The sequence below is a fragment of the Engraulis encrasicolus genome, chromosome 14 (genome assembly GCF_034702125.1).
Source record: "Engraulis encrasicolus isolate BLACKSEA-1 chromosome 14, IST_EnEncr_1.0, whole genome shotgun sequence".
Taxonomy (NCBI): Eukaryota; Metazoa; Chordata; class Actinopteri; order Clupeiformes; family Engraulidae; genus Engraulis; species Engraulis encrasicolus.
The window spans coordinates 46,233,058-46,260,647 of record NC_085870.1 but is presented as its reverse complement, the minus strand read 5'-3'; the positions used below and the strand labels follow the sequence as shown (position 1 = coordinate 46,260,647).

General features: G+C 42.0%; 2 protein-coding genes across 2 annotated transcripts; both read left to right on the top strand.

The window, feature by feature from the left end:
• apobec2a (apolipoprotein B mRNA editing enzyme, catalytic polypeptide-like 2a) lies at window positions 1–27,527 on the top strand. Its single transcript, XM_063215939.1, has 3 exons — window positions 1–401; window positions 9,503–10,050; window positions 26,877–27,527. The coding sequence occupies exons 1-2, from the start codon at window positions 64–66 to the stop codon at window positions 10,029–10,031; spliced, it is 867 nt and encodes a 288-aa protein (XP_063072009.1). The 5' UTR covers window positions 1–63; the 3' UTR covers window positions 10,032–10,050; window positions 26,877–27,527.
• Window positions 12,405–23,874, top strand: LOC134463367 (uncharacterized). The gene is made up of 5 exons (XM_063216579.1): window positions 12,405–12,860; window positions 15,686–15,898; window positions 16,010–17,068; window positions 18,802–18,970; window positions 23,710–23,874. Exons 2-5 carry the CDS (start codon window positions 15,688–15,690, stop codon window positions 23,834–23,836), a joined length of 1,566 nt encoding a protein of 521 aa, XP_063072649.1. The 5' UTR covers window positions 12,405–12,860; window positions 15,686–15,687; the 3' UTR covers window positions 23,837–23,874.
• Window positions 27,528–27,590: the final 63 nt, after the last annotated feature.

Sequence of the window (27,590 nt, the reverse complement as noted above, 5' to 3'; positions counted from 1 at the left end):
CTGATACACACACCAGACTCACACATATAAATACCCAGGCCAGCTGTCAGCATTAGGCTAGTCATGGCAGACAAGAAGAGTGCACCGGTGGTGAGGAGGAAGGAGAGGTTGGCGGCTGATAAGCCCAAAGAGGCTGCGGCGCCGGAGGCAGAGACGTTCCTGGACATGTCCGACAGGGCTCAGAGGAGGTTGAAGTCGAGGGAGGCAAGGCATGCCGCCAATACCCAGGCCCCTCCAGCTGACGACGAGACCGCCGTCAACGGGGCCACCAACGGGGCCACCAACGGGGCCACCAACGGGGACGCCAACGGGGACGCAATCGAGGTGGACGAGGACGGGAACCCGGTGGAGACGGCCAAAAAAGAACCCATCGTGCTGACGCCCTTCGATATCATCTCAGGGTAAGTAACAGTACAAGTCAATGAGCGCTGTACCCTTGTGATCTTTTTCTCTCAGCTGGAAATATGAAGACTTACTGGAAAATGTAAATGATTTCAAGGGATTGTACCCCAGTGAAGTCGTTTTGATTTGTTGTGGTAAAGAAACATATATTTCCCCATTTAATGGGAGTTGCAAATATTGTAGATTGTAACAATTGTTATTTATCATCACCCAGGTCTAGGCCTACTGCAATAAGACTTATTTTTCAGTAGAAAGGCATACAATACATTTTCACTTGTGTTTTAGGCAATTGCTAATGCATAATATAACTGTCAAATCTATGACATGCCAATTTATTGTAATGGCACTTAGCCTCGCTGGTTAAAGTCATACATTGCATGGGGAGGAATTAATAACTACTACTACTACTGGATTATACTGTTAGCCAATGACATGAGAAATGTGTAGCCCAGCATCTTGTCATCAATGCTGGGTCAGCCACAGAGGAAGTATTGTTGTTCCTGCCATATCATGAAGTGTGATTGGAAACAAAAAATCATGTAACATACTGAACCTAATACCTTACACAAAATCCAAACAATACATTCAAAAATCCATCCATAATTTCTTACAAATCCAAATAGGCTATACCTTTATCAAACCCTGAACACTTACAATATAAAACTTGAAACCATACTGTAGAATAATTCTTCACCTTGTTCACAAGTAAAACATAAAATCTAACCTTGTGAACATGTAAGACATAAAACCTAAGCCTAAAAATAAATCCTGCTAACAGTTAGCGTGTCTGACCTATTTCTGTGGCATGAGCTATTTTGCTAATCCACGGCCTCCATTGAAGAGAGCTGAGAGACTCCAGGCTCGGAGACCAAGATGGAGGCCCCAGAACAGGCCCAATGGTTTCTGGCACTCCACCCAAATCCATCCATCAACTACCCAGTCTGACCCTAAACACTTAGCCTGGGAGCATACCTATGTTCCCCGGGTCCTATGTTCCCCGGGTCCGGGTCCTATGTTCCCCGGGTCCTATGTTCCCCGGGTCCTATGTTCCCCTGTCTTTGTATGGGACCGGGGAACTTAGGACCCTTTTTCTAAAAAAGGGTTCTATGTTCCCCGCATTGTATGTTTCCGAGTTTTCAAATTGTGCCCTTCCCAAAACCATCCCTAAACCTAACCTGTCAGTAATGCAATGTTTCTGAGTTGTACATTTGTGCCCTGACCAAAACTATCCCTAAACCTAACCTGTCAGAAGTGCAACAACCTGTGCTTTGCCATGCGGCAGTCTACTGAAAAAAGGCTCCTAAGTTCCCCGATTGCAGGGAACATAGGACCCGGGGAACATAGGACCTGGGGAACATAGGGATGACCCCATTGTGTCATTATCAACGACTTCCAAATCTCTTCGAGACATTCAAATCTCTTCATTGCCCAAACGTTGACCCGCCTCCCTTGGTTTTCTACTGGTTGTTTGCTTCCCTACAAAGTGGAAGAGGAGTTCCCACTTTTTTTGGAGGTCAAAAATGATATTTATATTGCTCCTGGCCTGACTAGGAGGGCACTAGGAGGGTGTGGCCTGGCTACTAAACAGTAACTTTTGCTGTGTTAATTCCTTTAGGGAGGGGGACCAAATACATTCTCAGTAATAGTGTTACATGCTGGTAAACCAACTGATCAATTCTGCAGTGCTAGTGTTCCACACCATCTTATAGACTAGACTCTAGAGACACTCTAGTCCCTAGCATACTTGGTCCCATCCACTAAGTTCTGAACAAATACTCTAAAATAACATGTGTAGTATACCTGGTGTACACCTAATCTACACACATTTAGTCTCACTGTACCATTTTACATGCCATACATTAACTACCCATTCTATCTGACTCTAGACATTATCTGTCAGGGGTAGCCTATAGCATCTCTGCTAAAGCCTAGAGGTAATCATACACATCCGTAGCAATTTTTTGAGCAATGCTGCTGGGCAACAGCAAGATTGGCTCATTATTTTCTGATGAAAATATAGCTGCAAGCAGCCATGCGGGGCCAAGCAGTAAACTTGCCAAAGTCGCCACGGCAACAGAAGAAACTGCAGCGCCCCCTTTGGCCCAAATCTCGCCAATGTCGGTGTGCATTCCTTGGAGGGGAGTGTGATCACGTGAACCAAGCTTAGTTTGAATCCGTTAAAGGGCTGCGAAGATATAAGCTCACTTCCTGTTACCTGTTGGTGGCACTAGAGAGTTTGAGCTGGGGATCTGTAATTTTTGTGGGAGGTCATGGGATTGACTGACTAGTATGTGTGCAAAAAAAATCCTAAAAGAATCTGACAAACGGTTGCTGAGATATGACCTCACTTCCTGTTTCACCACTTTTACGACAATTTTGATTGGCTGTCACCGCCAAACGATAAGAGATATCAAAAATTCTTTGAATACCCTAATGCCTATCCGTCTGAAGATGATGTGTACCTTTTTGCAGGTCATTCTGACAAAAAATGTGGGACAAGTAGCATTTTATTGAATTTTACACAATTCAAAATGGCGGAATTTCTCTTCTGAGTTGTCATGACATCATATAGTGCGTTGGATTCGGCTTGGCGCAAGGATTCTAGTGATGGTAATATATTTTACATCGGGCATATGGTTTAAAAGCTACAGGCAAAAATGTAGTTAAAAGTGTGACCTGTTGGTGTCGCTACAGACTTTGAGCTGGGGATCTGATTTTTTTTGTGGGAGGTCATGAGATAGACTACTATGTGTGCAAAGAATCCTAGCCCAAACAGACAAGGGGTTGCTGAGATATGACCTCACTTCCTGTTTTGCCACTTTTACGACAATTTTGATTGGCTGTCACGGCTAAACGATAAAAGATATCCAATATTCCTTGAGACCTCATATAAAGCTCAGTACAGAGATACAGTGTACTGAATTTCGGGCGAAATGGTCAAAAATTGTGGGAGAATTAGCATTTTTATAGAATTTCACAAAATTCTAAATGGCGGGAAAACTATCCAGGCGGAAAATGACGTCATAGGGTACATTGGATTCATCTTGGCCCAAGGATTTATGAAAATTGGCCCAGTGGTTCAAAAGTTACAAGCAGAAATGTACCTGCAACTTTGAACTGCTGGTGGCGCTAGAGCGTTGGGACTGGGGACCTATAAATTGCTGTGGGTAATGCTGAGCTGGGACCAAATGTGTGTGCCGATTTACAGCATTTTCCTACCTACGGTTCTATGGGGCCTTCGCCTCTAATTATTAAGATGCAAGTTGATGATGCTGATCCACGTTCTCCTGATGAAAGTGTTGAAGACAGTGATAAACTGTCCAAATAAAATTGTATACTGTAGTATCATTGCCCAAAAGTGTTGCTAAAAAATTGCCTAGCATACCTTAATGGTTATGGAGTTAGTGTTGGGGTCAGAAGGTTGTAGGTTCAGATCCCACATCAATAGGGAGTGTGTGGGTGGTCTACACCCTCATCCATGGTTGAAGCGCCCTTGAGTATAGGCACTACTGGAACCCCACCTTGCACTATAGACTGTAACCAATATCCTGAACTGAAATAACTGTGAGACATTTGGACAAAAGCTACCACTATGTATGTAATGTAATGTAATGTAATCTAACCACATAAAATTAAACCCATTAGATATGACATTATTGTGTTCAAACATCATCTACCCATTCTGTCCAGTATAATATGTCATCTACGTATTCCAGCAGGCAACACTACCCTACCCATCTGATAGACACGCCTACACTGTACATTTTACAGGTTCCCTGAGGAGGAACCCCTAAAAGTGCAGAATCTACATGCAGGGCCGCTGACAGCTTTTGCCAGGCCTGAAACAAATTAATCTGAATGGGCCCTACATCCAATACAAACAATGTAATGAGAATCCAATTCTGGGCCCCCTCTCTCCCTGGGCCCGGGACAACTAACCCCGTCATCGCATACCCCCCACCCCCCACCCCCTGTTGGCTTCGCTGTCTACATGAGACAAACCAGTTCTTGGAAGGACCCCAATGTCCTCTTGAAGGCTCCTCAGAGAAGCCAGTAACCCAAAAGTTCTTCAAGGAACCCTTTGACTGCCACATGTGAAAGAACCCCTAAAGCAGTCGTTCTTAAACGTTCATGGACAAACGCCCCCTTCACCTCATCATAAGCCTGCCAATGCCCTCCTTACTGTACATGGGTTCTACATTTTTGGTTTGCACAACTCAACCTCTGATTGTTGGAAACCGCTGTCGGTTGAAAATTAGCTCACGTGGTTGGCTGCCAGTGTCTTGCCCCTCCTCACAACATCGTGTTTATAAACATGGTGAACCCATGTAGGCCTATAGAAAAATAAAATACCGGTAGACTAATACCCCCCAATGGGAACTAGGCCCCGCCCCCACTCAACTGCACCCTTCTCAACACCCCCTTGAGGCTCCCCAACGCCACCTGGGAGGCTGTAGCGCCCCCGTTGAGAAACACTACTTTTCTCAGGAACCTTCATGGTCTTTACATACAGTAATGTTTAGTTTCCAACTAAAGGTTCCTTGAGGATCTTTCAGTTTTTTACAGTAAGCAATAACACCAACCTGCTTCAGATGTTTGTTTTGTTTTAAATTGACCTGACAATGCACTCAATTGAGAATCATATACAAAGAACGCAAGCACCACATTAAAATGTTAGATGAGTGGTGTTCTCCAATCACGTGCAAGGATTTAAAAAACAATAAAACCACGCCTTTGCAGACCTAAGCATATGGTATAGCTCCAGATGAATGTTCGTGGAGCAAGGTGGAACCCATCTGGCGACAGCCAGGTAACCACTCATCCTGTTACATACAATGTTAGAAATGCCTCTGACAATGCCTCTGAAACATTTTGGAAAATAGAAACTATCCTATTTTAAGTTCCTCAAAAACTACTTAGCGCTGCTTTAATAATCTTTATTTATTTACTTTGGGCCTATCACTTCCCCATCAGGTCTATGTCTTAAAGCCCCTCAATCACTTCACTGCTCCCCTAAATCCCGCAATTACTCCTGCATCATGGGAGAATGTTCATCGGCTCCAACTGGATACTCCGGCAGTCTGACAATGCAGTAACCGGACGCGCCACCCTGCATTCGCAACCCCATTACCCCAGCCATGGCCTGGCCTGGGCAGCCTCGGCAACAGGAACCTTCATCTGTTTATCATAATCAATCAAGGCTATTATGAATAATGTGTTGCTGGCACTGGGTCCCACGTGCCTATAAAGGTTGACGGTCAGGCAGCTGTCGTGTTAATGGGACAAACTTAATACTCCCCAAAGCCTCAAGCACCAACACCACCCTCACCATCAACCCCCTCATCCCATACCACACAACACTACACTGGGCGGCAATCCCCAGTGAAAAACCAGACCTCGGTACACATAACAAATACAGTACTATTAATTCAACACTTAGAGTCAATTCAAAATCTTCTAGATTGTACGTGGTCCCAGAGTACTCTGTAAATGTTGTATAGTGCAGCATAGTAGCCCGGGGAAACGGTGTTACGGAGTCAGCAGCGAAAAGTTAAATGGGGCGCTAGGTTCCAAAATTAGATGTTGACCCCGTTGGGCCCTCCTCCTCCCCCCCAAAGAGAGGTACTCTATCTGTCCCACCCGGCCCGGCATGCAAGGCCAGGGAAGCAGACAGGGGTAGGTGGACAAAGGGGTCAGTTTTCCCGAACCCAGGGAAAGGGCAGGGCCCAGAATTGGGTCCTCATTACATTGTGAGGGGGCCCTTCACATGACTTTGTCCCGGGCCCAGCCATAGCTGCCAGAGGCCCGGCGTGCGAGGCGAGGCGGGGCGGCTCTTATATCTTAAAAGCTCCAGCAGTGACAGCAGTGCTGGGGGCGGCCCAACCAAACAGGCCTGCTGAAGTAGCTCCTTCATGAAGTCCCCTGGCATCAGATTCGTCTCACGCGAATATACCAATGAAGTGAGAGGATCAGCTGCACCTGTTACCCTTGTTCACCTCAGCAGGGAGCTTGCTGACTGACAGGGGGTGGCCAGTGTTGCCAGATTGGGCTACTTGGGATGGCCGTCTGCTGGTAAAAACGGGAAAATTGGCCATTTGGCGTTTTTTTTTTTGCAGTTTTGTGCCTATAGGAACCAATACAATTTGTTGAAATTGGGCGGAATTTAGCGCATTTTGGGCGGGATTTGATCAGACAAATCTGGCAACACTGGGGGTGGCTGAAGTTTCTGGGGTTGACCGACTCAGAGAGGCGAGGATTTGGGGCTTTTCCCTTCAAAAGTCTGAGGGGTTTGTTTTCAGGACCCAAAGTTCAACAATTGAAATGTCAATGGTTTAGAATTTCCACTGTCCACAGTGTGCAATACATACAGCTCAAACTAGGCTAGCTGGTTCTGTCTTTGGTTTCCCTACAGCAGGGGTGGGGTACCGTTTTCATTCGAGGGGCCACTTAAAATTTTACAAAGTCCTCAAAGGGCCGCGTTATGAACACAAACCAGGAAGGGTCCCTATGCACTTATTGCATATTGAAGGTTGCCACCTTTACAACAGACCACACCTTCACTGGTCCTCTGAAAATACAACTTTGTATTACACATGAAATTTACAAGATTGCCCCACCCCCACCATGCCTAAAGGTTGGAAGTAGAATTTGTAAAGTTAATGCACCGTTGAAACAAAACTTTACAAAATAAAACCTTTGCAGAGATTATTTTACGTTTGAAAAAAGACCCTTTCAATTCATGCATTCACAATTGAGCCTATGTGCAGTGTTGTGTTTTAGCCAACTCATTTCTAAAGGTCCAGTGAGGGCATGGGGTTTGGAAGACCTGGTGATCATGTTTAGTGGTAAGGTTAAAGGGTCATGGTGTGCGGTGACAGGTTCACAGTGTGTGTGTGTGTGTGTGTGTGTGTGTGTGTGTGTGTGTGTGTGTGTGTGTGTGTGTGTGTGTGTGTGTGTGTGTGTGTGTGTGTGTGTGTGTGTGTGTCTGTGTGTGTGTGTGTGTGTGTGTGTGTGCATGTCATGACCGCATCGTAGCGCTAACACTGCAAGAGCTGCGCAAAACGGGCAACTTCACATCCATTCATCACAAAACAAGTTTTAAAACAGACTGGTTTGTCCTGTCACCTGATCAGTGCACTACATTGGGAGATGTTATCCATCACTCACCAAACTCGCCTGATCTTACATTGATTGATGAGAACAATAGGCAAGTTATAGTTGTAGAAATTGGATGTTCATTTGATTCATATATGGATATATGCTACTCAACGAAGCTTCTGAAATTCCAACCACTGTGCACTGCTTTAAACAACTGCAATTACTCATGTAAAGTAATTGTGCTCCTTTTTGGTAGTCTGGGCCATGTGCACAAACTATGTTTGCGTGGTCTACAAAGATCTGTGGACTGACAAAAAGAAGGGCCAAGCAATACACAACATTTTGCTCAATATCTTGCATCATTGGGAGCCTCTTCATATGGAAACTCAGGTGCTACCTTTATCCTTATGAACAGAAGATTATAGTGCTGTATTGGACTCCTTTTAAACCAAATTTGGATTGTGCCATGATAATTGTATATCTGTCAATCCAAATAAAGAAGTAAAATGTGTGTGTGTGTGTGTGTGTGTGTGTGTGTGTGTGTGTGTGTGTGTGTGTGTGTGTGTGTGTGTGTGTGTGTGTGTGTGTGTGTGTGTGTGTGTGTGTGTGTGTGTGTGTGTGTGTGTGTGTGTGTGTGTGTGTGTGTGTGTGTGTGTGTGTGTGTGTGTGTGTGTGTGTGTGTGTGTGTGTGTGCGCGTGTGTGTGTGTGTGTGTTGTGTGTATGTGTGTATGTGTGTGTGTGTGTGAGTCAGTGAGTGAGTGTATGATCTACGAATTTCGAATCGAGTCCTTAGTTTTAAAATACCTCAGAAATAAGATTAGACAATAATAGTTTTAAGATTGTGGCATTTCATAAACTTATACTGTATGGTTAGACTGTCCCTTCGATATGATTTAGTAACGAGCAATCGGTCAAGCACACTTACAGCAGGCTCTCATCGTCAGGTCACTATGTGTAGAAGCTACTCGAATGTCTCCAGCGCCATCACTCATGTACACTCTTGCCCCAGTAACCTAGATGAGAATTTACAGTTAATGTGACATGGACACTGGTGCATGTAACCATTCTTACGTTTCAAACAGCTTTAAATATTACAAACAAATCATAAACATATAGAACTGATGAAAGACAAATGTTGACTTGCTTAATGTTGAAATAATGCTTGACATTTCTCTCCATATTTATTAGGTTTTAAGTGAAATTCAATTTGTCGGCAAAGTTGCTTTTGAAAACATACCGGCAATTGCTAAAAAAAATGTGATTAATAATATTTTGTGTTTTTCTATTCTGACAATAATGACCGACCAATAAATGTTGCCCCACAGACGTCATTTCAAAGGCCTATTTGTTTTTCATACATGTCACTCCTCTCTGCGGCTGTACTGGGACTGAAAAATGGCCCGTGCATTTTAAGCATAGATCGGCCCCTTATGGACACAGGCCACTTCCATACTATATCTTGACTCGCTGTATCCCCTGTCTATATTGACGATGGCCTCTCCCTCTAAATTGGGGGGGCAATCCCCAGGAAAATAACAACAACAACAGCAACGGCCCCTGAGGACTGTCGGCCCACCAGGAGAATGCCCTGTATGCCAGATTACCAGTCCAGCCCTGCTCATCTCTAGACCAGGGGTTCCCAACCTATTCCAACATGGGGCCCACTTGACATTTTCACAACTGTGGGGGGCCCACCTCTGTTGGGGGAACCACGACACAGTTCAAATGAATAGTCAATAACAGGGCAACACATTTTACTCAGATTTGTGAGAAAAAAAAATATTTCAAGGCCCAGTTGGAACACCCCACAGGTGGGCCACGATCCCCTGGTCTATAGAGTTTGAGAATGACTGCTCTAGACCATCCCACCTAGAAGAGTCTGGTCTGATATAATGACCAACTGATGTTTTCCAAAAGCCCATTTTCTCTTCATTCATAGCCCATAACTCACTCCTCTGCTCTCTCTCCCCTCTCCTCATTTCTCTCCCTCCACCCCTAAAGGAACCGGATCGACCCCTTCTTCTTCAAGTTCCAGTTCAAGAACGTGGAGTACTCCTCGGGCCGCAACAAGACCTTCCTGTGCTACCTGGTGGACCCGGGGACAGACGGCCTGCTGATGCGCGGCTACATGGAGGACGAGCACCTGTTCGACCACGTGGAGGAGGCCTTCTTCAAGGAGATCTTGCCCTACTACAACCCCAAACACAAGTACGTGGTCACTTGGTACATGTCGTCCAGCCCCTGCGCGGCGTGCCTCACCAAGGTGGCGGAGATCCTGAAGGTTCGGAAGACGGTGCGCATGACCATCTTCTCGGCGCGCCTCTTCAATTGGGAGGAGCCGGAGATCCAGGCAGGCCTCAAGGCGCTGGTGGCGGCGGGCTGCAAGCTGCGCATGATGAAGCCGCTGGACTTCACCTACACCTGGGACACGTTCGTGGAGAACGACAACGACACCTTCACGCTGTGGGAGGACTGCCAGGAGAACTATGAGTTCTACCACGAGAAGCTGGCTGAGATCCTGGAGTCCTAGTGACAGAGTGACTGACAGAGTGAGTGTACACACCACACACCAGGGGGCACCAGTGCTCCACACCCACACCCACACTTGTCTTTCTCTCTGCCCTCCCGTGTGCTGCCTGTCCTACCGCACACACCCAGTCAGACATCCACCAAGCCCCACACACTCCTCTCTTCTCTTTCGCTCTGTGTCACCTGCCCTTCCGTCCATCCGATCATACCACCACCATAACACAATCCTCTTTCCTTTCTGCTTACCTGTATGTTGGGATACCTGACCTCATAGACGTACATAAGCTACTATATGTATGTATACAACTGAAATATACGTATACAGTATATACGTAAATACAAAATCATGGAAAGGCAGTTTAAGAAGTTATAGCCATTCACCTGCATTGGTTTGAGGCGGGAGTTGTGTCACAGGCAATATGGCAGCCAGGGCCGCTGACAGCTTTTGCTAAAACAAAGTCATTTGAAAGGGGCGCCGATCCAATTCATACACACTGTAAAAAATCACAGTGAATTTGACAGTAAAATGATGTTAAATGCATACAGAAAAGCCCAGTAAACCTATTAACATATACTACTTGTTCAAACTACAGTGACATTTTGTAAACTACAATTTGTAATGTTTATGTTATATTTACAACACCAATATGTCATTTTAATCAAATATATTTGTTAAAACCACAGAATACTGATAGAACAACAGGGTAATATTGTAACAACAGTAACACAGAACTTGTGTTACTTTAACATGCCTTTGGTGCAGAAATTAGAGTTTTTGTTTGTCTGATTATGCCATTTCACTTCCTGATGAAAGTTGTGATTTCTGTGGTAGGCCAGGCAGAGTCATGTTCCGTGACTGTCACTGTTATTGAGCATAAGCAGAAACTAGGCCCTATTAGATGAGGACATTTTACAGAAGAAAATGTAATTTAAAAAGGTAATACATTAAGGTAACATCCATCCATGCATTTTATCCATCCAGCTTTAAACTCGTTCCTTTTTTTTTCTTTGTTGCCAACTACCCACACTTGAGGAGATCCACCATACACACACAAACAGAGCATTACACATCCTTAAAGACCACACACAACCTGGCAGGTGCTTTAGGACTCTGTGCCCACACTACGAGAATGAAGGACATTTCTATCCTACCGCCATTAGACTTCTGAACACAATACGTCACCTGCCCGTGGATGACAGTGTTGGGGAGGGTTGTAACAAGTGCTTTCACACACTAACCAGCTCAGCCCTGCTGAAGTCTTCGTTTAAAATGTGTTTCACTCATTTGAATGTATTTATTTGTTTTATTGTAGCCCCTTAATGCACGCCGTACCTCCTGTGGCACGCTGTAATAGACATTGAAAGTTAACTACTATAGTACTACACTACTATGACGGTGCACGGGGCCTTTAGTAATACATTACGACTTGGTCATTGCCATTCTGGTAACAGCTAATTTATAATGCCGTGCCTTAAGGGGTTAAAACAATTATTATCATAGTCTTTGTGTCAAGTGCCACTACTCGGTGTGGGTCTAAAGGTATTTGGGTTGCTCTGTCCTAGTGAGGCAGGGCAAGCCCCCCGCTGCCCTGGGCCTCATATGCTGGTTCCTGGAAAGTGTGGGGCGTCTTCTCTGGCCTAGTCTGACAGGGCCAGTGGCCCTTGTGGCCGCCACGGAGGTGGCCAGCTCAGTCCTGCTGGAGCCTTTATTTAACATGTGTTTCACTAATTTATTCATTTAAATGTATTTATTTGTTTGTTTGTTTGTTTGTTTATTTATTTATCAATTATTATTAAATAATTATTATCATAATCTCTGTGTCAAGTGCCACTACTCTGTGTGGGTCTAACGGCATGTTGGGTGTATTTTTCTGGCCTAGTGAGGCAGGGCAAACCCCCCACTGGGCCTCATGTGCTGGTGCCTGGGGCAGTGTGGGGTCACTTCTCTGCCCTGGTCAGCCATGGCCAGTTGCCCTCGAGGCCGCCACGGAGGTGGCCAGCTCCTGCCTGCTGGACCATTCATTCACCTGTGTTCACTCGTGTATTCATTGAAATGTGTGTATATATATATATATATATATATATATATAAATATATTATATAATATATTATATAATATGCTATAATGTATAATATATATATAATTATTATCATAATCATAGTCTTTGTGTCAAGTGCCACTACTCTGTGTGGGTCTAACGGTGGGGTGTCTTCTCTGGCCTAGTCAGCCGGGGCATGTGCCTCTTGATGCCGCCATGGAGGGTGCTCTGCATTAACATTGCATATCCATACGGTTAAAGAAGTACAAATGTTGTGATTTTTTTAGTGTTGTGTTTCAAATCTTGTATGATATGCTGTTAATTGTCATTGTGAGGAATGGGTGAGATGCATAATGGTGAGTCTATTTTTACAACTGTTAATATATCTTTTATTTTGTGAGCATTTGTGGGTTGCTTCCAAACAGAATCTCACTTTATATAGTGACAATGAAAAGCACTCTACTCTACTCTATTTTATAATCATTTTTACCGTTTTCTTTTTTGGAGCCAGACTACTCATTATGATGCATTTGCAACTGTTGCGCAGATGTGCTGGTTGTCCAGCAGATGGCGGTATAATATCTACAATAGATGTCAACAGCCAAAATATCCAGCACAAAGAAGAAGAATGTTCGTCACTTCCTGTATTTGACTTTGCCTGGAAGAAGGTGAACTTGAGCAGGACACCATTTTCTTCAAACGAATTTGCCGACAACGTGATTGTACTTCAACTTGACACGACCATTTTCTTCAAACGATTTACCTGGAGAAAGTCACTGTACTGACAGATGGTAAATATGTGGTGTCTTTGATTCAGATTATGAGAACATGCGAGAAAGTTAGAAGTTGTTAGAAAATGATTACATGTGTGTTTTGCAAAACGAATTTGCATACATTGAAAGGTTATGTCCTGCATTGCAAAATACATAGAAATGAGCCGCGGTGCTTTTTCAAATGCCCTGGAAGCAACTGTAAGCGAACATTCACAACTTATGCCTCTTTTAAGGTGCATTTTTACCGAGAGCACAATGTGCAGCCAGCCCCTAAATCAGTTGTTGCAGATTTCAAATGTGCCATTTCGTTGTGTTCGCGCCAATTTCACTCGGTGAAAGATTTAGTGGCTCACTTGAAAGTTCATATAGGAGAAGGCAGGCATGTGCCCTGTCCAGGGAAAGGATGTAAGCACGTGTTTGCAAATAAATCGTCGCTTACTTCTCATATGTCTAGAAAGCACAAAAACTTTGCACCCGAAGGCATCAATGACCTGTACAAGGAACATTGTCCTCAGCCACCAAATGTCAGTAACGACACATTTGATGCAGAAAACACAGTCGAAGCCATGCCGGCCGCGGATGCAGCTACTGATGGCTCAGAGATCGATAGTCAGTCATACTTCAGAAACTTGTGTCTATTTTACCTTAAACTGCAAGGCCAGTTGCTTATCCCTGCCTCTACTATACAAACCATTGTGGAGGAAATGCAAACAGTGCACGAGTTGGGTCAAGTCTACACATTAAATAAATTGAGATCTGTTCTGCAAAGTATGACCCTATCAGATGAAGTAGTTACTAAAATCTGTGACTGCATCAAAGAGTCAGATTTGTTCTCAGCCTGCCACCGGGGTCCATTAAGAACCACTTACTCAAGAAATCAAACATTCTCGAAGAATTTTAAATACACATCAGCCAAAAAAGTGGCATTGGGGATGGATGCTAATATGACGCACAAATTTGCTTACTACATTCCATTGGCTGAAAGTCTTAAGAACTATTTACAGTCAGATATGTCGAAGACTGCACAGCCAGAACAGTGTGGCGATCCAGATCCAGAGATTTTCACTGATCTCTTTGATGGACAAAATTTCAAATGCCACCAATTCTTTAAGGAAAACCCGGAAAGCCTAAAATTTATTCTGTACCAGGACTCATTCGAAATTGTGAACCCTCTAGCATCTGCAAAAAGGACTCACAAAGTTCTGGCGGTGTATCTTTCTCTAGCAAATTTGCCAATTCATCTGCGTTCCAACACTGACAACATGTTTTTAGTCTTATTGTGCGCTGAGAATGATATGAAACATTTTGGACCAGCCAAAGTGTTTTCTGATTTATTGACTGATCTGAAGTCCTTGGAGACAGAGGGAATAGATCTTGATGGAAAAACTGTGAAGGGTAGTCTTTACTGCATTGCTGGGGATAACTTGGGTTCTCATTGCATTGGAGGTTTTACTGAGAATTTCAGCCGTTCTCAGTATTTCTGTAGATTCTGTGAACTCCCAAGGCATGAGTTTGAGGCTGATCCTCTTGCATGTGGTCCTCCACGCACTCCTGAAAAGTATGACAAAGCAGTTGGCGATCTTGCTGAAGGCATCCAAGACATCAAAGGAATAAAGCAGAACTCTGTCTTTAATTCTCTTGAGTCTTTTCATGTCGCACAGCCTGGCCTGCCACCTTGCTTAGGTCATGACCTATTTGAAGGAGTTGTGTCATATGATCTAGCACTGTGCCTGAAGAACATGATCAAAAAGAAAAAGTGGTTCACATACTCCCTCTTAAACCGTCGCATCAAACAATTTAAGTATAAAGGGTCAGAAGCACTTACAAAGCCTTCGACTGTTAATCCTAATGGTGCAAAATTATCTGGGCAAGCCATTCAGAATTGGAACCTTTTGAGGTTGCTTCCTGTTTTGATTGGGGACAAAATTCAAAATCACGAAGATGAGGTTTGGCAATTGGCTCTTCACTTGAAAGACATTGTAGATCTTGTGTGTGCCCAGAAAATTTCCTTGTCCCAGGTTGCTTATCTGGATGTGTTGATCCAAGAATATCTGGAGTCAAGAAAACAGCTGTTTCCTGAAATTCAATTGAAACCAAAACATCACTTTCTGCGTCACTATTCTGCGCTGTTGCTGAAATTTGGCCCTCTGGTGAGGTTATGGACGCTTAGATTCGAAAGTAAACACAGCTATTTCAAGAGATGTGCCAGGCACTTAAAAAACTTTAAAAACATTTGCCAAACATTGTCAGAGCGTCATCAAATGTATCAGGCATATCTCTTAGCTGGGCAGGAATACAGCAAACTACTAGAAATAAATGACGGCTGTGCATTTTATTTGAACCTATACAGTGACTCCATCAAGGATGCAGTCCGAGAGTTGGGCTTTTCAGAAAGCAACACAACAGTTGCTACCGGCATTCAGTACAAGGGTACTGCATACAAAAAGGGGCAGTTCCTTGTGTGCAGAGATGATGAGTGCATGAAGTTTGGTGAACTCTTACTCATCTTAATTCAAAACGACATGTCCGTGTATCTTTTAATGGATATCCACAAAGGGACTTTGCTCTCAGAGTACCATCTGTATTCTTTGTCAAAAGACAGCCTCGGCTTAAAGTGCATAAGAATCGATGACCTGCCTGATTTTTATCCTTTGGTATCCTATATTCTGAACGGATACCAAGTAATTCCACTGAAACACAGTATTGTTGAGAAATGAGCTCGCCACTGTAAATAGCATAGTTTTATGTATGTATATATCTGTAAATAGCATTGTTTTATGTATGTATATCTGTGTATATATATATTACTGCATGTTAAATATGGCATTTCTTATTCATTTCAGATATGGGTGACCAGGAGCAAGTGTATCTAGACGGTGCCATCAGGGAAGTCCTGCCAGAGCTTTCCAGAGGAAACCAAGATATTCTTGAGGAGCATTTACAGAGCATTGGAGTGGGGACTTGTAGTGATCTTCAATATGTCACAGCAGACGACCTCCTAACAGTTCTCAGACCTGTACAGGCCAGGAAGTTCATTTTGGTATGCAAGCAAAAATGTGAGTGCCAAACTTGTATTCATACACACAATACTGCATTTAATTACTTGAACACTATATGGTATTGTAGACTTCTGAATCATTGTTTCCTTATTTTTTATTGTTTCATAGACCAATCTTCTGAGGGCAGCGCGCTTCACCAGGCCAGTCACCACGCTTCACCGGACACTTCATCCCCGTCACCATCCCCTTCACCATTCCCTTCACCATCCCAAGGCGATTTCGAGTGGGATGGATTTCAAATTCCTTGGAGGAAATGCTCCGAAGAACTACTACAATGCTTGGAGCGAGGGAGAAGACCTAGTCCAACTCTGAGGAGGCAGTTGGTGAGGATTGTGGTGTCTGACATGATGGCAAAAAATAATAGAGTTGGGAAAAGGGGGGCAACAACAGTTGCCCAAAAAATGGTGGCCAAGTATCCGGATTCCTTGCAAGACGTCATCGAGGGTGATGTGGTGGGCGCCGGCTACCATTCCCTAGTAAAGCAAATTCTGTATAGAATTGAAAATGCCAGACGTAGTGACACACCGAAGTTAAGAAAAAGATCCCTAACTGCTGACTCGGACACTACAGACGAATCCATGGAGGCAAGGGCAACCATCCAAGACACTTATGGATGCGTCAAATGGAGTGTTAAATTCCTACCCCTTGAGGAGACGGAGGAGAGTCAGGAGCAGAAGTGGGAGAGGTTGAAGCTGCTGTATGAAGAAACTGGTACCAACATGGATGAGGTGAAGGACCTGATGAAGTGCACCTACTACACGCAGCGCAAGCACATCAATGAGGGGAAAAGTGTGAAGTGGCTTAGGGAGGAGTGGCCATTTTTGTTCGAGATTCTCGGGATGGCTGTCCACTATAAGGAACTGACGGCAAATGACCTCCAAGGAAGTTTCCTAAGAAATTTGGATCTGAAGGGACAGAGGCTTCTGAACTTCATCACCACAATCTCCGTCAGGAGGAACAAGAAGTTGTTGGAGGCGTATGGAAGACTTCAGAGGGCCCGGGGACCGGACAGCGGCTGCTCCGACGACGTCAAGGAGATGATTCTGCTCCTACTCACTTACTTCGATGAGAGAGAGGAGACCTTGTTCTGCTACGTGGAGGACACCTGCCCGCCAGAGGAGGTCGAGCTGGAGAATTTGCCTCTAACACCAGCAGTTATTGTCTGTGGTAAGTAGCCTTCTGATTTCTTTTTTTAATCTCATTGTGTTTAATCTCATTGTGGTCATTCCGTCTGAAATCAAACCTAAAGGTGTACAGGGTAAGATGGTGACGCAGGGTGGCCAGAGTAGGTATTGCAACTATGCAGCTCATTGGAACTATGCTGCCTACTGCCAAATTTGATCCTTTCATTAATATTTTCTGAATAATAAACCAATAATAATTAGTTTGCAGCTTAAGTTTTTGCAGCTAATAATGTCCATGTCTGGAAATTCAAAATGGCGGACCATGGAGAAGATCCCCCTTTTCATGTACAGTATGTCACGTAAGTGAATACACTCCTCACATTTTTGCAGATTTGTGAGTATATCTTTTCATAGGTGAGCATTTAAGATAGTTCACTTTGACACAATTAGTGACCTTTTAACAACATATATGACCGGTTACATGTCTTGTTCACTCAGAAAAAAAGTACAGACATTCATGTTTGAACATTTCCCACAAAAGTGAGTACACTCCAGATAAAAATCCAGTGGAGAAGGGGCCGTGTTGGCTCAAATCGTCTCTAAATGAAAAGGGATTAAAAGGGAGGTTATCGGTGTGCCTTTCAACCTTTCTTACCATTTAACTTTTTACATTTTGAGTCTGCACCTGGCTTAAATAGATTGGTGTGGGATTTGAATCCAATCATATGGAGAGTATCATGATCTGCTTCAGTAGTCACAGTGCATGTTGACATGCATGTTTCTTTCAGGTGTAATTCAGATTTCCAATGTTGACAACATTTATGTATCCCCAAACCATGTCAGCCCCACTGACATGCTTGACTATTGAGAAGATGAACTTTTTTTGTAAAACTCACTTGTTTACCATCACACATGCTTGACACCATCTGGTCTATTCATTTCTCTCGAAACCAACAAAGATAAACACATTTGCTTTGGATGATGTCAAGCATGTGTGATGGTAAACAAGTGAGTTTTACAAAAAAAGTGTATCCTCTTAATAGTCAAGCATGGTAGTGGGACTGACGTGGTTTGGGGATGCATGAATGCTGTCAACATTGGAAATTTGAATTACACCTAAACGAAACATGCATGTCAACATGACATGCACTGTGACTACTGATGCAGATCATGATACTCTACATAGGATTGCATTCAAATCCCACACCAATCTATTTAAGCCAGATGCAGACTCAAAATGTAAAAGTCCAATGTTAAGAGGTTGAAACGCACACCGATGACCTCCCTTTTAATCCCGTTTAATTTCGAGACGATTTGAGCCAACAAGGCACCTTCTCTACCGGATTTTAATCTGGGGTGTACTCACTTTTGTGGGCAATGTCCAAACATTAATGGCTGTATTTTTTTCTGAATGAACAAGAAAATTAAGGGGTTATATATGTTAAAGGTCACTAATCATTGTGTCAAAGTGAAATTTCTTTAATTCTCTCCTATGAAAAGATATACTCACATCTGCAAAAAAAATGTGAGGGGTGTACTCACTGACGTGACATACCGGTACTGTATGAAAAGTGCACTTTTCTCAGTCATATTGAATGCTAAGCATTTGATGGTGGTAGTAAGTATTTGTTAAAAAGGTAGAATTTATGAATGGGCAGCATGGATTCTGGAAATGAACTACTACGGGCCCCAAAGATTTCACATGGACTGCCAAGTGTCTTTTGTCATGTGACTTCACTTCAGTGATCACTTACTTTCATATTTATTTGTTCACAGGACAATCCTGCTTTACTGCTAAGAGGTACATGCTGGCCCTGGATCGCAGCGTCGTCAACGGGAACATCTCCTCCTTCATTTCCGCCGTGTGCCTCATGTTTGGGAGTTACTTCTGCCTGAACATCCACTACCCCTCCGAGCTGGCGTCCACATTGGAATTTCTTCAACGGTAAGTGCTATCACTTCAGTCCGACAGTTTTTACAACCCTCTATAGGTGTATCAGTGCACAGGTGGGATGGTTGGGGAACAGTGATGCACTGTACCTGGTCACTGTTGGTGGGTCCTTAACAGTCTTGGCATGAAGACACTTTATTAGAATACCATGAAAGTGAATTTATTTCCATAATTCCATCGATAATGTTAAACTTTCATGGATTATCAAGTCATTGCCCACATTTTGAACTATTCCAATCATTCATTTCTTTATATTTTGGCCTTCCAGCTTAAAAAAAAAATAATGAAGTGAGGAATTCACGTAGTTAGAATGCTGTTTTGAAATCACCACCTTTTTCTTCAGAAAAAGAAATTCAGGTCACATCTAATCAGTTGTAATTTGGTACTTTCTACATTACATATCGATGTTCAATACTTGGTTAGGGTTATTTTTGTCTGAAAGGGGTATGCCACTATTTTAGGGCTTAATACAGTTAACATCGTTGGCCAGGGTTTATAAAGGTTGTAAAGTGTCTTATTTTTCATGTTAAGCGTTGTCTTGCTTTAAGACAAGTTAAAAGAGGGAGCATGTAGCTAAGCTAGTGAAAGTCAATGGATCACTGTAGCATGCTACATGCTACACGAATGCATTGACTTTCACTAGCTTAGCGACATGCTCCCTCTTAACTTGTCTTAAAGCAAGACAACGCTTAACATGAAAAATAAGACACTTTACAACCTTTATAAACCCTGGCCAACGATGTTAACTGTATTAAGCCCTAAAATAGTGGCATACCCCTTTAATCACTCCCATGATGCGTTCAACAATGAAGTCAATGGCACTGTCAGAGGCTTTGCATGGCGTTATGGAAGCCCAGATATCCTTGATGCTTTGCTCTCAGCTGTTTTTGTTTGTTAATCTGGTCACCCACACTTCACTCCTCAATATACCCCATTGATTTCAATGTCACATTTTGGTGCTTTGGTAGTATGGACATTCTAACTCACCAGAAATGAAACCTCATTGAAAATGAATGGGGTTTAATTTTCTGGTGAGTTAGAATGTCCATACCACCAAAGCACCAAAAAATGTCATCGAAATCGACGGGATATATTGGAAAGTGAAGTGTGGGTCACCAGATCAACAAATGGAAACGGCTGACAGCAAAACATACAGCTCCAGGCCACTTTATTAGAATAGCATGAAAAAGTTTATTTATTTCCATAATCCCATCAATAATGTTAAACTGTCATGGTTTGTAGATTCATGGCCCAGTTGTTTAGCTATTCCAATCATTCATTTTTTTTATTTTTTTTCATATTTTGGCCTTCCAGCTCAAAAAACCCATGAAATGGGGAATTCACATCATTAGAATATTGTGATAAAATCACAATTTTCTTCATCAAAGTTCGTTTCACATCAGTGCACATCAAATCGGTTGATATTTGGTACTATCTACATAACATGCAATGTTCAATACTTGGTTAGGACTCTCTCTGTCTTAATAATGTCCATGATGCGTTTAACATTGAAGTCAATGGCAAAAACAGTGCATGGGAGTTATGGAAGCCCAGATATCCTTGATGCTTTGCCGTCAGCTGGTCTTGTTTGCTGACCTGGTGACCCACACTTCACTCTTCAATGTACCCGTAGATATCCATGCTACGTTTTGGTGTTAGCTCACCAGTTAAATTCGAACTCACCAGAAATAAAACCCCATTCATTTTCAATGGGGTTTCATTTCTGGTGATTTAGAATTAAACTGGTGAGTTAGAGCCAAAACGTGGCATGGAAATCTACAGGGTATATTGAAGAGTGAAGTGTGGGACACCAGGTCAGCAAACAAGAACAGTTGACAGCAAAGCATCAAGGATATCTGGGCTTCCATAACTCCCATGCACTGTTTTTGCCATTGACTTCAATGTTAAACGCATCATGGACGTTATTAAGACAGAGAGAGTCTTAACCAAGTATTGAACATTGCATGTTATGTAGAAAGTACCAAATTTCAACTGATTTGATGTGCACTGATGTGAAACGAATTTTGATGAAGAAAATTGTGATTTTATTACAATATTCTAATGATGCGAATTCCCCAATTCATGGGTTTTTTTTAGCTGGAAGACCAAAATATGAAAAAAGAAAAAAATGAATGATTGGAATAGTTAAACAACATGGGCCATGAATCTACAATCCATGACAGTTTAACATTATTGATGGAATTATGGAAATAAATCAACTTTTTCATGCTATTCTAATAAAGTGGCCTGGAGCTGTACAGGGATATCAGATATTTTTTGTAAAACTTACTTGGTTGTGATCATACATGCTTGAAACCATCTAAAACACATTTGTCTCGTCTGGAGCATTTTCAAATTCAACGTGGTCTCGTCTTCAGAGTCAACGTGGAAGAGGTTTTATTGGACAAGGGCCAACACTAAAGTTCCAACGTTGACACCAGTAAACTTCCACATCTGAACATAGTCCGGTGACTCCCCTCTTTCCCAGCAACTACGAGTCTAGTGGTCCCCGGCCCTCATTTTGAAAACCATTTCTCTAGGGGATTTTAACCTGGGGTGTACTAATCACTTTGTGGGTACATTTTTTTTATGGCTGCATTGTCTTTTTGAGTGAACAACAAATTGAAGTGGTATATACAGTATATCACGAAAGTGAATACACCCCTCACAGTTTTTGCAGATTTTTGAGTACATCTTTTCATAGGAAAGCATTACAGACATTTCACTTTGACACAATGATTAGTGACCTTTTAACAACTTATTTAACCGCTTAAATGTCTTGTTCACTCAGAAAAAAAACAAAATACAGCCATTGTTTGAACATGTACTCACAAAAGTGAGTACACCTCAGATTAAAATCCGGTAGAGAAGGGGCTGTATTGGTTTGAATCGTCTCGAAATGAAACGAAATGAAAAGGGAGGTCATCAGTGTGCGTTTCAACCTTTCTTTGCATTGAACTTTTACATTTTGAGTTTGCATCTGGCTTAAATAGATTGGTGTGAGATTTGAATGCAATCCTATGGAGAATATCATGATCTGCTTCAGTAGTCACAGTGCATGTTGACATGCATGTTTCTTTTAGGTGTATTTCAGATTGCCAATGTTGACAGCATTCATGCATCCCCAAACCATGTCAGTCCCACTACCATGCTTGGCTATTGAGAGGATACACTTTAAAAAAATAAAAAAACTCACTTGTTTACCACCACACATGCTTGACACCATCTAAAGCAAATTTGTTTATCTTGGTCTCAAGAGAGATGAACAGATCAAGGATATGGATCACTGGACCCATGTCGTGTGATCTGAAGAGACCAAGATAAACAAATATACTTTCGATGGTGTCAAGCATGAGTGGTGGTAAACAAGTGAGTTTTACAAAAAAAATGTATCCTATCAAAAGCCAAGCCTGGTAGTGGGACTGACACGGTTTGGGGATGCATGGATGCTGTCAACATCGGTAATCTGAAATACACCCAAAAGAAACATGTAAGTTTATGTCAACATGCACTGTGACTACTGAAGCAGATCATGATATTCTCCATAGGATTGCATTCAAATCGCACACCAATCTATTTAAGCCAGATGCAGACTCAAAATGTAAAAGTGCAATGCAAAGAAAGGTTGAAACGCACACTGATGGTCTCCCTTTTCATCCCTTTTCATTTCGTTTCATTTCGAGACGATTCGAGCAAACACAGCCCCTTCTCTACTGGATTTTCATCTGGGGTGTACTCACTTTTGTGAGTACATGTTCAAACATTAATGGCTGTATTTTGTTTTTTCTGAGTGAACAGGAAATGTAAGCGGTTAAATATGTTGTTAAAAGGTCACTAATCATTGTGTCAAAGTGAAATTTCTGTAAGGCTTTCCTATGAAAAGATATACTCACAAATCTGCAAAAACTGAGGGGTGTATTCACTTTCGTGATATACTGTATGTCAGTGGTTCTTAACCTTTTTTACTTAACGCACCCCCTTTCCTGTGCCGAAGACAAGCCGTGCACCCCCAACACAAACATCCACACGTGTATATGCACTAAAAAATGTTTCAAGTGATTAATTACAATGATTCTTGCTTGAGACATTAATCAATACCTTAATGAATTCAAATGGGGACCACAACATGTTATAATTTGGTCTTACTTTGGCCTAACTATAAAGTTTGTAAGCATAATTTTGGTCACATCCTCAACACAAACAAAATTCTGCGCACCCCCTTGAATCTCTGGCGCACCCCCAGGGGGTGCCCGCACCCCAGGTTAAGAACCACTGCTGTATGTTGTGCGCAGGTTACTATTCATTGTGTCAAAGTGAAATTTATTTAATGTGGCACATTGTATAAGTAAGTATTCCTTAATTAAATAGGTCGGTAGCCGTGTTACTTGTGTTAACAAATGTATTTTATGTGAATTAGTCATACTTAAGCAATATTTGTGTGTGTGCGTGCGAGCAGGGTGGGAAGGGGTCGGGTGTTGCAATAAACATTTTCTCTGTGAAAGGGGATCACAATCAGTGCTTTAGGTTAGATGATGCACTTTGTATTCATTCAGCTGGCGGCATTGACTGTACATGTCAAGTGCATGAACGTGAAGAACTGGGCAAATTGAAGAATGTCATCCAGGGAGATTCTGCGGAAACATGTGAATTGACCAGGAGTGACCTTTACACAAAAAAGACTGATCTAGAAGCTTGGCGTGTGTTCATTTTTCCTTTTTTGTTTTGTTTTACAGGTGCTTCTTCTCTATAAATCCAGAGAAAGGGACCAAAGTGGCAAAATCCAAGAGCAATCACAGTGTCAACCCTCGCGTCCTAACCCTGATTCAGGACATATCTGATCATGAGTGGCGTGCAGAGTAAACATAGACTGGTTTGTCTTTTCACATTCGTCGATATTTCAAGTTTGTTGTAAAGATGTTGATGTTTTTTCAAGAAGTTGTATATTGTTTGATGTTCTGTCAGCTGTCAGCTGTCAAATCATTTTGTTCGTACTGTGTCGTACTGTGACACGGAAGTGACTCAAACGGACAGAAACTGTCACCCCCACTGTCAAACGTTTTTACATTTGCTAATGTAGCTCCACAGTATACAGTCAATCCATCACAGAAGTGAGTGCAAACCTCAGCTTTCTCCAGATTTGTGAGAATGTTGCCCCATGAAAAGATAAAGACATTTCACTTTGACGCACAATAAAAAGTAGCCTATTCACAGCTTATATCGCTGTTTTAAACCATTGTTCTCTCAAAACCGTTGTAAAATACAGCAATTAATGTCTCAAGAAAAGTGAATACACCTTCATGGCCTTGGTTCAGTCATCACAGTACATGTTGATGTTTTTCTTTTGGTGATACTCAGCTTTCCAAAGTTGGCGACATTCATGAAGCTCCAAATCATGTCAGTCACAGTACTAAACTTGACCGTAAGCCTGGAACATTTTTCGTTTTACTACTCACTTGATCACCCATACACATGCTTGACACCATCTAAAGTACATTTGTTCATCTGGGTCTATCGAGAGACAGACTAGCTATATGGATTTCTGAAAGCGTGTCCTATTTTCTGATGACACCAAGGTGAACAAATTTAGTTTAAATTATGTCAAGCATGTGTGGTGGTAATAAAGAGAATAGTATAGGAAAGTGTATAATGCTTACCCTCATGCATGGTATTGGGAGTGACGTGGTTTGGGGCTGCATGAATGCTGTCATTACTTCAACAAAAGAAACATGCATGTCAGCATGCACTGTGACCAGTGAATCCGTATGGAATTTTAACATGGGGTTGTACTGACATTTCTTTGAGTGAAATTACAATGGTTACACAAATTGTACAAAGGCTTCTTCTTATTCTAGCGAAGTGAAATTTCCTTAATGTTGTCCCATGAAAAGATATGCCTACTAGTTTACAGAAACGTGACACTGTAGGTAGAACTGACATGGAAACGTTTTAATTTTAGGCCTTTGTAGGGCTGAGTGCCTGATTGCAGGCTTGGTTTGTTTACAATAAGTATTAAAAGTGTTAAAGGTTCAGGCTACATGTTTTATTCTACGTACAGGCCTGCCTTTGTTATATGGTGGAAAATAAGGTTTTCAAAAACTAAGTTCAAACAATGCAAATGTACAGATATGAGCAAAATACATTGATGCCTTAACGCCTTAATGTTTTTTTAAAAGAGATTTCTTCATATGTGTAAAAATAATGAAGACTTTTTTTCTTTGTATATGTTGGAAGAAGTTGCCTTGTGGGCATCATGTTTGTGGACAATAAAAAAACAAGTTTTGCAAATTACCATTTTCATCTTTCATTTTTTGTTAAGGTGTAAGAGAATTGTACGTAACATTGAAACAAAAATCAAGTATATCATAAAATATCATGTATATAATACAAAGAAAAACTGTTCTGTTAACAGTTTTAATATGGTTTTTGCGAAGACTTTTCCCTGTGTATTTTACTATTTGTCAGCGCAAAGAATACTGTTATTACCCGTAAGAAACACAGAAAATTATATACTAATACACAACGCCTTCATGCAAAATCAACTATTTCCTTTTGTACAATTAACAGGGTTTCAAGGTAAATTTAGCTGTGATTATCTTCACTGTATGTTCATCTACAGCTTTCATCAGTAAAGTGGAATACTGTGCAGCTGTATTTTTAACAGGGATCCCCTGGTACCCACAGCTGCCAGCGATTCCCTGTAAAAACAACATTTTTTTTTTTACAGTGCAATGTAATGATGACCCAATGTTGGACCCTCTCTCTCCCTGGGCCCGGGACAACTGGCCCCTTTGCCCCGGCCTGTCGGCTTCCCTGATGGAAGCAACATTTACATGGAGGCCTAGAGCAGACCACAGCAGACTCTGTAATGCCCATGCCTGCCCTCCCAGCCACCAACTCATCCACTCATAGACACTCACCATGACACACACACTCGCCTCCTTGTGGAGAACCAAAAGTGTGCTACCTGCTCTCGAGACCCTCTACTCATAGAGCCCCCCCCCCCCCCCCCATCCACAAATATGTCAGCCAGATACCCTGTCCAGCCCACTACACTACCTGCCAGTGTTGGAGTACATTTTATCATTGCAGCACAGTCAGAAACATGGAAAAAAGCAGCAGGAAAAGTTGGCAATAATTATCTCCCAGCCACCAACTCATCCACTCAGACACTCACGATGACACACACACTCCACTCCTTTTGTCCAAATGTGTGTTACCTGCTCTTGAGCCCCTCCAGTCATAGAAACTATATGAAAACCCCATTTTTGCCCCTTTCCTTCCTCTACCTGGAACCACAGAGCCTCAACAGAGGAACACAGACCCGCCTGCATGACTGATAGTCACATGAAAATGAAATATAGTGCACATACATACTCAACATACTGATGCAAAAGTAGATGTAAACTCTGATAGTGAGAGTATACCTGCTGTGGCTGGTTATGCTGCACATGTTGCCCTCGTACTCCTGTGTAGACACATTTGTGTGGCAGGATCACATTACACTGACTGGCATCCTGGGTACAGGCCAGCAAAGCAAGCAACCAACCTTGGCTGTATAATTCTGTCTGAATTATTATTATTATTCTGTGAGGTATATTATATTAGCCTACGTCTACTCAACAAATACTGTTCCCTCCTACGTTTTGGTAAGAGGTGTATTTTTAAATGGTGAAGGGAGTCATGTTGTAGCAGAGTATATGTTTCAGGGGAAGGCCCACCCTGGGTTATATGGGACAGATTTTAAAGGGCTGTTGGAGATTTGATACTGTCAAACAGGAGTGTGCAGATCCTAGTTTAAAGAACTTGTTGACATGGCCTACTGCTATTTCCTATCAGAGAGTCACCAAAAGGTCCATTAAAAAAATATTTCACTGACCTCTCTTTCTCTTTTGTGAACCAGGAACAAGAAAGGTGGTAGAAAAGGACTGTGAGAGAGAAAACATCTGTCGACCAACTAAGAAGTTTTCATGTACATCTGTTAGCGTGTGTGCACCTGTATGCATTTGGACGACTGCGTGTGTGAGAGAGAGTTGGTCTGTTCACTGTACACCAATTTGTGATACTTAAATGAATATATTGTCTGTACATTTTGCACTGACCTATCAAGCTGTCCTGTCGCAAAACTTTCATAATTTGTATGAAATATTTACGTTTTAACATCATAAATTGTATATGAATACAATTTATAGTTAAATATTTACTTTTAACATTATAAATTGTATATATTTTGTATGTCTAAATCTTCTTTGAAGTTTACTTTGATATACTGAAATACATTATGTTTGACAGTCATTGATCATCATACTGTAAATCCCCATGCTGAATTCAGGACAAAAAATATTACTCTTGCAAAATCTATATTTTAAACAGTTAATCATTTTAAGGTTAAGGTTTTATTGATGAACTGTGCTATCAGTCACCTTTAAATAAGACAAAGTGTTTAGATTTGTTAACTATTCAAGTTAAGTTGTGTTTTTTTTCTAAACTTACACTAAGGACAATGTATGATCCGAAGTTGAATCACTTTTTTAATAAACACTTTATCACTGTGGTATTACGTGTATAATTCATTGCAATTTACAGAGCTAGGGCAGGCCTGGGACAATAAAATCAT

What these genes read in the sequence shown, in the direction of transcription:
- apobec2a (XM_063215939.1), top strand. Translation starts at nt 64, where the DNA reads ATGGCAGACAAGAAGAGTGCACCGGTGGTGAGGAGGAAGGAGAGGTTG. An exon ending in CCCTTCGATATCATCTCAGG is followed by an intron (nt 402 to 9,502) that starts GTAAGTAACAGT and finishes CCACCCCTAAAG; the next exon opens with GAACCGGATCGACCCCTTCT.
- LOC134463367 (XM_063216579.1), top strand. Translation starts at nt 15,688, where the DNA reads ATGGGTGACCAGGAGCAAGTGTATCTAGACGGTGCCATCAGGGAAGTC. An exon ending in TTTGGTATGCAAGCAAAAAT is followed by an intron (nt 15,899 to 16,009) that starts GTGAGTGCCAAA and finishes ATTGTTTCATAG; the next exon opens with ACCAATCTTCTGAGGGCAGC. An exon ending in ACCAGCAGTTATTGTCTGTG is followed by an intron (nt 17,069 to 18,801) that starts GTAAGTAGCCTT and finishes ATTTGTTCACAG; the next exon opens with GACAATCCTGCTTTACTGCT.